Source organism: Astyanax mexicanus, chromosome 8 (assembly GCF_023375975.1).
Source record: "Astyanax mexicanus isolate ESR-SI-001 chromosome 8, AstMex3_surface, whole genome shotgun sequence".
Taxonomy (NCBI): Eukaryota; Metazoa; Chordata; class Actinopteri; order Characiformes; family Acestrorhamphidae; genus Astyanax; species Astyanax mexicanus.
Genome location: NC_064415.1, coordinates 27,346,779 through 27,360,388, shown reverse-complemented (window position 1 = coordinate 27,360,388; position 13,610 = coordinate 27,346,779). Strand labels below are relative to the sequence as shown.

General features: G+C 41.1%; 1 protein-coding gene across 4 annotated transcripts in view; it reads left to right on the top strand.

Moving 5' to 3' along the window:
• Positions 1-1,036: 1,036 nt before the first annotated feature.
• Positions 1,037-13,610, top strand: part of ppargc1a (peroxisome proliferator-activated receptor gamma, coactivator 1 alpha) — a 55,774-nt gene continuing 43,200 nt past the window's right edge. For 3 of the 4 annotated variants that reach the window (XM_022678317.2, XM_022678316.2, XM_022678315.2), the window contains exons 1-2: positions 1,041-1,312; positions 7,178-7,357. In XM_022678317.2, the coding sequence (XP_022534038.2) occupies positions 1,265-1,312; positions 7,178-7,357 (228 nt within the window). In that variant the 5' untranslated portion in view covers positions 1,041-1,264. Of the gene's footprint in view, positions 1,313-7,177; positions 7,358-13,610 lie in introns of all 4 variants that reach the window. The other variant, XM_049482471.1, reaches the window with a different exon arrangement.

Sequence of the window (13,610 nt, the reverse complement as noted above, 5' to 3'; positions counted from 1 at the left end):
TTTTTTTTCTGAGTGTTTTTTTTAGATTCGCTTAATAACGCAGCCCCTTCGGCAGGCTGCAAGTGTTTACTTCGCACAGCTAAAGTAATTAAGGATTAAACGCTTTTCTTGAGCAGCACCAATATAGCAATTAATTACACCGCGAGAGGAAGCAGTTCTCAGGGCAAAAACAACGACAAAAAAAGCAAAGTAAAAAAATAAAAAAATAAAATCCTTGCAACTCCTTGATACGTAAAGATTTACGCTGTCAGCGCAGCAGCGTTCAGCCTTTACCTAAACATCTAAACAGCTTAACACTGTAGCTAACGTTAACGTTAGATGTTTTGGGGATTATAAGGCTTTTGCTAGCTGTCAAAATAAAAAACACACACCCTATTCTTGTTTTTGTGAGCCAGTAATCACGCACGTTTTTTTTTTATTTATTTAACTTTACTCATTGTTTTACTCATTGTTTTAAAAACGAAGCCAGTGCCGTCTAAACATAGCCTTAAAGCACACAGTGAGCTGCTGTTTCCCTCACGTGCGCTTCAGTCTTTCTCTCTCTCTCTCTCTCTCTCTCTCTCTCTCTATATATATATATATATATATATATATATATATATATATATATATATATGTATAATCTGAGAGTAGAAATATAAAGCAGTAGCAGAAGCAGAAGGAAGAGCAGTGTGGAAACAGAACCTGTCAGAGAGCGTTTTATTTTATTTCCGCTCGTTTCCAGACAAGCCCCTCCCTCCAACGCTCTGATTGGCTACAATCGTTCCAGCTTGACTCGCAGCGCTCGAGAGCTGCAGGCTCCTAGCAGGCTCCGGCAGAAGCGGCTCGCCGGCCAATCGCAGCGCAAAAGAGGCGGGGTCTTTTCAGCCAATCTACACAGCGTGTGGGCGTGGCCTTCCGCTAAACGGGTGGGAAGTGGAGAGAAGAGCGAGGAAAAAGAGCACGGGCAGGTTTTTACTACGCGGAGGCCCCGCCTCTTCTCCGTGACGTTACCGGCGAGTAGCGGCGAGAGGGGAGTCACTCGCCTGCCTACTTTTAATAGCTCTGTCATGTGATGGAGAGCAGTTGTAAGACAGGTCGCCCAGGCTCTCTCGCTCGCAGTGAGGGGCACTTCCCTGCATGAGAGCTGAAAGCTGGAGCCGCTCGGATCTTTCCCGTCATCCTTTTGATTTTGGGTTTTTTTTACGCCCCCTTTTTTTTTGTTTCTGATTTTTTTTTTTTTAAGACACACGTTTTTCTCTCGCAACCGTCATTCAGGGGCTGGATGGCGTGGGACAGGTGCAACCAGGACGCGGTGTGGAGAGAACTAGAGGTGAGAAATAACGGCAAACTTAACGACCGGTCTGAGCTCCGGGCTGAGACGCTGAGAGAAAGAGAGAGAGCATCGGAGAGCTGGGCTGGTGGCTTGGCTGCTGCTGAATGCACTTCTGCTGAATGCGATTTGAGCGCACCGGCTGCTTTATCCGGTAACGGGAGCTTCGAAATGAATGCACGGGAATACGCACAAACGCACGGGTCCGTTTTTTTTTTTATTTTCTGTTTTTTAATCTTTTTTTTTTTTTTAAGAAAGAGAAATGAGCTTTTGAGGGAGCTGAGCTTTTTTCTGGTTGTTTTGTCTGGCATGTTTTTTTTCTTGCTTTTTTGATGTGATGGTAGCTTGGGCTGTGCTTGGGCTCGGGCTCGAGCTTGGGGAGAACCGGGGGTGCAGCAGCAGGTGAACTGGGGGTCGGTGTGACTATGTGTGTTTGTGTGTGTGTTTGTATGTGTGTTTGTATGTGTTTGTGTGTAGGATCTCCGTAGCCTATACACACATACACACAAATACACACACACTGACACTCAAACACACACTCATGCACACACCTACACACAGGTAGTAGGCTGGCAACCCCGGCACCTCTGATCTGTATGAAGCCTATCAAGTGCTGTCCACGGAAACTTCTTCTCACGGATCTGAGCCGAGCCGTTTTAAACCGAGCCCGGAGGAGAGAAAGAGAGAGAGAGGGATGAGATCCTGCTATAGTCTGGAGGAACGAGAGAGAGCGCGTGTGAGAATCAGGGGGATGAGGGAGAGAAAAAGAGGGAGAGAGTGGACGGGATTGTACCAGCAGCTCCAGCTCCAGCAGCAGCAGCAGCACCAGCGCTGTGGATGGAGGAAAGTAACGCAGCTGAACGCTGGCGCGAGCTGATGAGGAGCAGCGCTGTAGACGCGGCTCGTGCTGCAGCGGCTTGTTTAGAACGTGTTTAATACGGGAAGTGGAGTGAAACGAGGAGATTACTCACACTGTGTGTGTGTATACCGTGCACGCGCTGATGCTGAGAGACTCACTGTCTCTCCATACAGATATATCCAGGCTATATGCCTGTCTGTCTGTCTATCTCTCTGTTTGAGTGACTGACAATTTGCCAATTTGAGTAAGAACGCGATACGATACTGTGTGATTCAGTATATATACATATATAGCCTATACTGCAATTGTTTAAAATCATCAATTTTCAATTTGAGAAAACTGTTATCGTATAAAAGCACGTTAACATATTCGTGAAATCTGAAATTCTGAGTAAAACAAAGAGAAAAGTTAACTTGTCATGCCGCCTTCAAATACATACACAGTATTGCAATATACTTTGATATATCAGTGGAGTATAGCCTCTGAGGCTGGTTTGTTTATTTATTTATATTCTGGTTGGATTCTCTGGAGCAGCAAATGAAGCCCACTGGTGGAGCAGTGTGGAACATGTCAATTATTTATGGTGTAGATGGACTCGAGTCTGACGTTGGATATCGAGTTGTTGTTTTTTTTCTCTGGATGTTTAGCGTGTTTGTCGCACACATTTCTACCTCCAGTCTTCCTCAAGACTGCTTTCCAGTAAAGTGCACAAATGCAGCAGCAGTGCTCTCTCTCTCTCTCTCTCTCTCTCTCTCTCTCTCTCTCTCTCTCTCTCTCTCTCGCTCTCTCTCTTTTCCTATCACCTGGGGAAGTGGCTATAGTCTGAAAAGCTGAAATGCAGCGCGCGCGCGTGTGTATCTTTAGATCCTCCGCGCTGTAAAGTGAGCTGGCGGGGCGCGCGTGGAAGCTGAAAGTCTGTGTGTTGTGTTAAATCAAAGCATCTCTCTCTCTCTCTCTCTCTCGCTCATAAGTGGGGCTCGCTGATGGTGCGCGCGCGCGTGCGTGCGTGTGTTTGGGTCTTCTGGCCACGCGCCCTTAGTCGAACTCTGGCGTCATGCTCGTGCGCCTCGTGGGTGAGAAGTAGCCCCGCCCCCCATAGCTCAACCATTTTCATTTCTCTCTCTCTCTCTCTCTCTCTCTCTCTCTCTCTCTCTCTCTCTCTCTTTCTGTGTGTCTCGGAACATACAGAATACACACTCCGCTTGTGTTACTTATTACAGTCTTCGTGTTATTTCAAAATTTCTTTCATTGACTTCTGTGTTACTGGAGCTACTGGAATACCTAGTTTTCCAAGGCTTAACTAATTATAAGGCATTCTTGGGGCTTCTTTGTTTTTTTGGTATTTTTAGCTTGATAAGAATAAAAAATATATATTTTTGTATGAAAAGCCATTTTCCTAATGTGTATTTGCTAAGTATACTTCACGCATTTGGTCCATTTATTCCCAGCTGGCATTTCCAGATTTATTTTTGGTTAAATCGAACATGAATTGAATTATGTTTTGACATTTATACAACATGTAACCCACTATAGATTATGTTAAGTATGCTTTTCAAAGGGTTTAGTGAAGACTTTATTATGCAGAAGTTGTTTAAAATAATAAGTGTCAAAAAATAACAGTGTCTATGACAGTAATACATATTGTTAAATGGTTAACTAAAGTAATGACTCAACTAATTATTAATTGCCACTAGTTAAGACAAAATTAGACATTATTTTTTTATGCTTAAGAATGTTTTAAATAATAAAGAACCAAAACCTTGGTTTAAAAATAAAAAATAACGATAATTAATAGTGTTTCAATTGGTGCCAATTAATAATTAGCTGAGACATTGTGTTTTGAAGTACTGTTACGTAATGTACCCTTATGGTACAATGTTATTTTATATAGAACAACGAACCCTCAAAAACTGCTTACAAACTTTACTTTTATTTTGCAGTTTTGTTGTATTTTCAACACTTACATTTAGACATTTAAAGATTTTTGTGATCAAAATATAATAAAATCATAAGGATTATCACACATATTAGACAAAGACATAACATTTATTTCGAGTTTATTGGATATAACCATTTAACAATTAAACATTGTTTCAACATTTTTTTGTCCACATTGAAACTGTCAGTATTTTTGTCAGTGTTTTGATCTTGTGGGCATTTAGTCCTCAAATAGAGCTGAAAACCTGGCAACACATAAAAAAATAGAACACATCCAAAGCATTTTGAGCTAAGCTTGCACAAATACAGCTCAGATCACTGGAAGAAAGCAGAGGGACAGAGGAAACGTTCGTGCAGGAAAGCGATGCGTAAGCATAGTCACACACACACACACACACTCATAATTAAAACCCGAAAGAGTACGCAAGAGTGCAGTAGGTGCAAAGGTGTGTGCCACATTATGGATGCAGCGCAAGCGTTTCGACTGAACCTGCCCACACTGCCTTCTCCACTGGGTTAATGTAGCTATACTCTATGATTTACCTCCTGCGGTCAGTGTGATTTACCCCCCGTAGAAGCACTCTGTCTTGTTTCTTCTTCTCTTTGAAGGTTCAGAGAAGGTTCACACACTGCCTTTCTTCCTTCTTCTGAAGCAGTGTCTTCTAAAGCAGTGTATTCGTTTCTCAGTGATGGTTCTGGAGAATTGGCCCCGTGGCTTGCATTTTAGTGGTTTCCTGTTGTACGTAATACCTAACACCACCTTCAGCTCGGGAAAGGCTTGTTAATTAGCTGGTTCACTGGATCAGGTGTTCTGGGAGCGGGGTAAACACTAATCCATGAAGGGCAGGGGGTCTCCTCGACCAGGATTACGGCTGGGAACCAATGTTCTAGAGCACGATTTTCCCTGCCTTTGATGACTTCACTAACGTACATTGGTGACAGGATGCTGTCTGTGTGACATAATGACATTTCCTTCATAGTCTCCAGTGTCTGGTCTTAATATAACTATTCTAGGGGCTGAAAAAAACACAGTACAGTACAGTACAGCTTGGCAGGATCATCCCAGGAACTTGTTTACAAAGACAGCATCAGGCAGTGTGATGTGTTGGAGTAGTGTTATAAAAGCCTCGGATAGAATTGAAGGTTGGCAAGTTTTAAGTGTGTTGATCCCAGTGTTAGCAGTTCGATGAAGCCTATAATTTGTGTTCGAGGAGCCACGCTGCAGCTGTCGCGCTGTTGCATAGTGAGGCAGCCGGTGAACAGTCAAAATATTAATAGGCAGCGCTGCACAGCAGAAATGTCTTCCTCTGACAGAAACAGAAAAAAAAAAACAGATGCAGTGCAGCGTATTATGTGTTATCCTTAGACTTGTAAAAAAAAGTGTTGGAAAGGAAATACAGCACCTTGAGCTTTTAAGATTAAGTCACTTTAGAAGAAAAACAGCAAAGATTTTTTTTTTTTTTAGCTTCTTTATTGTCACTTACAGGGTAACAACAACAACTGTATTTTAAAAATAGTAATACAGTCAATGCAAATAGATTCCATATAATGTTATTTCATCAAATGCAATCATTAACAAACAGTTAATGCTTCTAAAAATGCAGTATATATAGACTGCAACAAAAATGCTCCTCTTCCTTAGTTAATCTTTTAAACCCCACACTCTTAAAAGCAAAGCTGCCAGGAAAGGGTATTTGGACTGATTCCACAGAGAATCCACAATGGCCATTCTTCCCTTAAGAAATGGCCTTTAAAGAACTAGAACTGTGCTTGTTAAAGAGATGTGTGAGTTCTGTGCCAGTTCAACAGTTCTTTCAGAACTATCCAAGCCAAGAACCCTCCAGGAACCTTAACAGTTGTTAACAGTTGAATTTATTCAATTTGGGTCTGAACCTCACATCCTCGAGCTCAATATGATGTAATGATTGCTATAACTATAAATATAACCTACATATTAGTATGCTTGTAAATGAGATATATGAGAGTGTAAAGATTTGATTCAGTTTTAAAACAGTTTCTTGGATAGTCCTCAAACTCTCCAAGCTAAAAAAAAAAAACTCTTTAAGAACCTTTATTATAACAATACAAGAGCTTATATATGGACATAGACCTCAGTGAAGTTTATTGGTTCCTTTTAAATGCACCTGAATGCATGAGTGCATCTCAACTGCATACTAGATGTTAAAGCCTAATGCATACTAGGCAGTATAGATAAAAGTTGAGTACGGTATACTCAAACAGTAATGCATGATATGTACATACTCAGAACTGGCAAGGTTTTGACTAGGTTTTGGTTAAGATGGATTCTGTTGTGTATTTCAAAACAACAAAAAAGAAAGATCTTCATATGTCTGGAAGAATATTAAAATAAAGGTGGATATTAATAATGCAAGCACAGAGCAGCAAAAGCAATTGAAGAACCTGCAGTGATGTACAGCTCTGGTAAAAAAAAAAAGACGAGTTTCTTTTCTTTTGCCAAATTGAAAACTTCTGGAATATAATCAAGAGAAAGACGGATGATTACAAGCCATCAAACCAAGCTGAACTGCTTGTATTTGTGCACCAGGAATGGCTTAAAGTTATCCAAAAGCAGTGTGTAAGACTGGTGGAGGAGAACATGCCAAGATGCATGAAAACTGTGATTAAAAACCAGGGTTATTCCACCAAATATTGATTTCTGAATTTAATGAATATGAACTTGTTTTCTTTACATTATTTCAGGTCTGAAAGCTCTGCATCTTTTTTTATTTCAGCCATTTCTCATTTTCTGCAAAGAAATGCTGTAAATGATAATATTTTTATGTGGAATTTGGGAGAAATGTTGTCCGTAGTTTATAGAACAAAACAAAGATGGTCATTTTACCCAAACGTATAAATAGCAAAATCAGAGAAACTGATTCAGAAACTGAAGCACTTGTACCTGTTACTTTGATAAAAACATGTTACTTTGTTAGAATAACTCTTGTGTTTATCACACAGTTGGCACGCAGCCACTATTATTAGCATCACTTTAGCTATTAAATGAAGACAAATGACTAAATTATCACTTTTTTCAATTATTTTTACAGTGCGCTGCCTTGGTTGGGGAAGATCAACCCCTGTGCCCTGACTTGCCTGAACTGGACCTCTCCGAGCTGGATGTCAGCGACCTGGATGCGGATAGCTTTCTGGGTGGACTCAAGTGGTACAGCGACCAATCAGAAATCATTTCCAGCCAGTATGGCAACGAATCATCCAACCTGTTCGAGGTAAGGAGGACCCTCTTTTTTTTCTGTGTGCTTTTGATTGAGGCTTTGTGTGAGGATTGGGATTGAACCGGTGGGACCTGATCTCAGAGGAAGTAGTGACTGGTGTCTCCAGAGCATAATGTCTCAGTATATTGCATTTTTTTACACCCTGATTGTCAGTGATTAGAGATAACCTACAGTACAGTGAATGCTGAATTCTTTGAAAGTTCAGTTAATATTGGATAAACTGCTTCGTACAGGTTTTTAGTATACACCGGAAAGTACAAAGGAGGGTAATACTCCGGACTGACTAATTCATAAGATATTGATATTATGATAAGCCGCCAACCTTTGTCTACTGCATTAGCTCTGCATTAAATCTACAGGTGCCTTATCAATGCTTAAAGGAGAACTCTGGTGTAAAATGGACCTTTGGTGTAGTAAAATATGATAAAAAGTATTTCCCTTTGATGAATAGCACACCTCCATTCTCCCATTTTAACAGTTTGTCCAAACACCCTTCAGACTGGGTGACACGGGGCACAATTTGCCTCCAATAAAACGCTTTTTCCACCGTTATCCAGGCTCAAAGTAGCTCCAGGAGAGCCCTGACAATTAAAACGAGGCATTAATAACTTAAAAAGTGCACAAGAAGCTTATTAAAAACCTCTGTTTATATCCTATAACGCAAACTTCAGCTCCAAATGCCGCCATTGCTCCCGTAGTCTATGTAGACTCCTCATAGCGTAGTAGCCGGTGCCAGGAGCTACTTTGAGTCTGGATAACTGTGGAAAAAGATAATTATCTGGCAAATTATGCACCATTTCACCCAGTCTGAAGGGTGTTTGGACAAACTGTTAAAATCCTGGATCTCAGAATGCTCTGGGAGAACGGAGGTGTGCAATTTATCAAAGGTACTTTTGATAAATACTTTTGATCATGTTTTATTACAACAAAAATCAATTTTACACTGAAGTTCTCCTTTAAATTGCTCACATACAATAGAAAAGATGCCGAATGTAGACTCAAAGCAGCTGAACACAGCATTGGTTCAGCCACACTGCTGCTGCCGATTGTGGATCGGAGGCAACCGTGACTTGCTACCTCAAGTGACCCGCACATTACCTCCCTCGTTAATGCCGCACATACTATAGTTTATTTTGGGTCCGTGGAGTAACTCTCTGTTCTACTCGCCCGCTGTTTGAAATCTCATCTTGGTCTAGCAGTAAATCAAGCATGTCAGCCTCTAAACGAGCCTGGCCCGTTTCAGTGCTGTCATGTTGCCGAAAAGAGGGGGAGGAGGAGGAGGAGGAGGAGGGGGTTAAAGCTTTACACTTGTTACTGTGTAGCATTTTCCATCACTCACACAGAAAGCAAAGTCCAGAGGAGAAGAAATGTGGCAGATGAAACGCCGCGGCCGAGGCCGGGCCTAACCGGCTAGTTCATTACGCTCTTATCTGTGGAGATAGAGAGGGGGGGGAGGGGGGGTTAGGGGGACGATAACATGGCTTTGCTGTTCGTCAGTAGAAGGCAAGCGCTTGGTAAAAGAGCAGTGGCTGTTTTCGCACAGTATGGCTCGGTTGGCTGGTGCTTGTTTGCGAGTGTGTGTGTGTGTGTGTACAAGGCTCTGTGCTGGCGGTGGCCCTGGGGACTGTACAGTGACTCTGTGGTGTATTACAGTCACTCTGTGGGGGCCCATGGTTCCTGTGGCAAAGAGGAAGGGGAAAGAGGGCAGGATAAAAATACCTGTGTGTGTGTGTTGTGTCTTGAACACAGTAAGTAAAGTATCAGTGTCAGGGGGTCATGGAGGGGCTAAGCCATGATGTGATAGCACTGCTGTGTGTGTGTGTGTGTTTGTGTGTGTGTTCTTAGGGGATCCTTACTATCACCTCTCAGTTCACAAATTGTAAATACAATATATAATGTTGCCATTTACTGACTAATCTATAATCTATCTTCCCTTTATGAAAGCTTTTGTAATGACTCTATAGTAAAGCCGTTTAAATGTTCAGACTTTTATTCTGAAGGAGGTGCAGGAGGTACAGGGCTGTCAATCATAATCATACATACTGTAAACTAAGAGGTAAAGGAAAAAAAGTACATAAAATACAGTAAAAGCCTAAAATATGTCTCTGTTGCAGAGATCTTCCCTGATAGATCCTGATTAAAACTTTACTTTTCATGTATGTTGACTAATTATTTCGGCAAATATATAAATATATACAGTTCTGGAAAATAATAAGAGAAGAGACAACTTAAAAAAATAAAATAAAAGGTGATTTTACCAAATTGAAAAGCTCTGGAATGTAATTAAGAGGAAGATTGATGAGTTTCTGGAGTATAATCAAGAGGAAGATGGATGATCACAAGACATAAAACCAAGCTGAACTGCTTGAATTCTTTTGCAGCACCAGGAATGGCATGAATTATCCAAAAGCAGTGTGTAAGGCTGGTGGAGGAGAACATGCCAAGATGCATGAAAACTGTGATTAAAAACCAGGGTTATTCTACAAAATATGGATTTCTGAACTTGTTTTCTTTGCATTATTCAGGGTTTGAAAGCTCTGCATCTTTTGCTATTATGGTTGTTATTTCAGCCATTTCTCATTTTCTGCAAACAAATGCTCTAGATGACAATATTTTATTCGGAATTTTGGAAAAATGTTGTCTGTAGTTTATAGAATAAAACAACAATGTTCATATCAAAATCAGAGAAACTGATTCAGAAACTAAAGTGGTTTCTTTTTTTTTTTTTTTCCAGAGCTGTATTTATAAATATTTATAGCATATATTTATAGCAGTTTGTTGTTGACTAGACGTTTGAAAGGCCGGTGCACCCTCACTGTAACACTACACTTTTATACGTGGAGTAGCTTTCAGCAAGTGATGTACGCCTGTGGCCCTGATATTGGCCGGGGGCGTTGAATAGACCCCGCAGCGGTGTGAGGCATTAATAAATACCCCCAGTTTAGGCCTGTGTGTTTGGAGTGCACTGCCGCTGCTGTCCTGCGTGGGTCACTATAGCGCTCGGCGGGCGACGTGAAGACAGGTTAATAAATGGCCAGCTCTTGTGTAAAAGCGAGTTGGCAGAACTTTTTTCATCTCCTCCCCCTGCTCCCATTCAAACCCCTGGCAATGTTTTCTTAACCCGCATGACTGCAGTGTAGTTAATAGGTGGCCTGCCTAGATTTCTGATCTCACACACTCTCACACTCACACACACACACATACACACACACAATCTCCTGCCTGTTTTACTCTCTTACACACACACACACACACTCGGGCACACTCTCTCTCTCTCCTGTACTCTCTCCTACTGTGACACATACACACTTACACCACACACACAGTCAGCAAGCCCCCCCACCCCCCTCCGCATCCCGCTTCAGGCCTTTTTAATGAATCGGATTCAGTGAAGTCATTTATTTCGTGTCTTGCTCTTTTCTGACATTTTTACATCATGTCCCATTATTGCAGGGCCGTGCAGGGCTGGCTAGCAGGCAGATGAGTGAGAGAGATAGGAGCCAGTAGGGCAGCGCTGCCTGCTGACTGTTTGTGACATGACAGCTAATGCCCTTCAGTGCCAGTTCAGTTCCCAGTTATCAGGCCCATCTCTGGGGCCAAACCGCAGCGGAGGCTGGGGCTCGCGGGGGGCCTCCCTTATGCCCCACGGTGCCGGCCAGCCCAGCAGCACGGCCGCACTGTCACCCACCAGCGCTCTCCTTGGACTGGACAGGAGCAGGGTTACAACAACTCACCAGCACATTTGTAAAAGTCATGGCACTCGAAGACAAGGTCCTTTCCCATCTCGCTCTCTTTTAAAAGAAGAAAAAAAAAAACATTTTTGCATAATTCCAGTACTCATTAACATACTGTAATGTCACATGTCAAATAGAGGCTAAGCTTATATACATATATAGAGTTCTGTGCAAACATTTAGGTACTTTTAGGTATTTTTGTTTTGTTGCAAGAATAGAAGTGTTTAGAATATACTTTATGAATCATTAATCTTAGATATTAGATTATATAAATAAACACAAATTACATCATACAAAAGTAATGGTTTTATGATGTCAATATAATCCAGGATTAATCTGGAACCAAGCTTTGTTCTTTTAAATATCTAAACATGAAATCAACTACTTTATTCAAAACAATTTATTACAAAAGAATATTAATAACAGTTTCTTTTTTTATTGCATTTAAATGTACTGTTGTTATTTATGTGCCACGAGCTATTACGATAGCAATATTTGGTGGAATAACCCTGGTTTTTAATCACAGTTTTCATGCATCTTGGCATGTTCTCCTCCACCAGTCTTACACACTGCCTGTGGAGAACTTTATGCCACTCCTGGTGCAAAAATTCAAGCAGTTCAGCTTGGTTTGATGACCTTTGATCATCAATCTTCCTCTTGGTTACATTTTAGAGACTTTTAATTTGGTAAAATCAAAGAAACTCATCATTTGTAAGTGGTCTCTTATTTTTTTTTATCAGAGCTGTATGTCTCTCTACTGTAAAGTTACCATTTTGGAGATACATGATTTTTGTCTGTCAATGTTGACATGTATCACAATGTGTATGCACAAAATACTGTCTGAGCATATTTAATGCAGTGGTAGAGGCAGATTATGGTTGCCCAGTATCATTTTCATTCATTTTCTTTCTTTCCATTTAAGATACGCTGTTTAGTGCAGGGCAGAGTGCAATTTTTTTTTTATATTTCTGTGCCTTTTAGCAGTGTGCAACTTCCTGTTTTACATCAGCATCATTATCATCAAGACATTCACTGTTACACACCACATGTATATAAGTCTCTACTCTTGAAGTATTGAGCATCGTTTTTTTTTTTTCAAACGTTTGACATGCCTGTAATTTCAATCTAATCAGCGGTTAAGGAAAGTAGGTAATATGTAAAAGAGTGGTAACTAAGTAGCCAAATTTCACAGAAATGGAAGAATTTATGGCTCAACAGGCTGCTGGATGATGATTAACTGAGAGGTGATGAAACTGTTGACATCAGGCCTGTTTGAAGAGGAGCTGTTTGACGTGAGCGTGCGACATCAGCGCTTCTATCAGTCCTCCAATCACGAAGGACAAAACTGCAAAAAAAAAAGTACAAAATCTGTACTTGGCAGAAAAGACAGGGTTGTGAGCATGCTTCCAGCAACCCTGAGAATAGTCTTCACAGATTTATTCATTCATTTAAATATCACTAAATAAAATATGCCACCAATTATTGCCCAGCTGGGTTTCAAACTGAGGTTCTGTTGCAGAACACGCTGTCTGTCTTAAAAAGCGGTCATGAAATTCAGATTAAGGCAGAGTGTAGTCAGTGCAGAGCAGTCTCCTGGTGGAGTTATGGAGGAGCGATGTTCTTCCCGATATATACTCGTACACTCGTACGCTATACTTGGCGCTCTCTGTGATGGAAGTCTGGCATGCTGACTCTTGGATGGTCCCCGCCGCTGTATCCAGAGCTGAAGTGTGTTCTCTATGTACCGTGCACGGAATGAAACAGCCCCTGGCCCCGGGAGAGATCACAGCAGCCTGTTATTTTGAGGGCACTTGACACCTAGTCAAAATAACTGCCCAGTGACTGCCCTACTGTATTAGATCATCCAATGAGGAGTTATTGCCATTTCAAAGCTGGAGTGTGCTGCCAGCGATCCTGACTCCATCACAATGTAAAAAGGCTAAAGCGACACCCCTACTTTTTTGCGAGGTGTCTGAGTGTGGCTGGGGTGGCCTGATCAAGACCGATCATGACCACACATTGACTTAGCACTCAGCTGTTCATGGGGTGTTCCTGCCAAGGGGACTGTGTGTGTGTTTGTGCGCCAGTGTGTGTGTGTGTGTGTGTGTCTGAGTGTGTGTTTGTATGAGTGCACATCCTGTACAAAACATAAGTGGGGTCATTCAGTTAAAAGACTTATTTTTTAAAAATCATATAAAATCTATAATCATTCTCCTTTCTATAATGGGCTTCTAGGAATAATGCAGAATTACATTCATAATTAAGAATGAAGTAGACTTCATATTGAGGTTTGATAAGTATGGCACATTGTGCTATATCATTATTAGATTTAATATACTGTAGAATATTAGAGGATATTGCTCATGTTGCATTAAGGCTGGAGGGTTCATCTAATTAATATGATTAATCGAATTATTGTTTTAAAGCAATTTTCAAAATGAGATAATCAAGATTGTACATGATCTTTACAATATAGAAGCTGCCGAAAGGGAATGTTAGCAGATAGACATTTA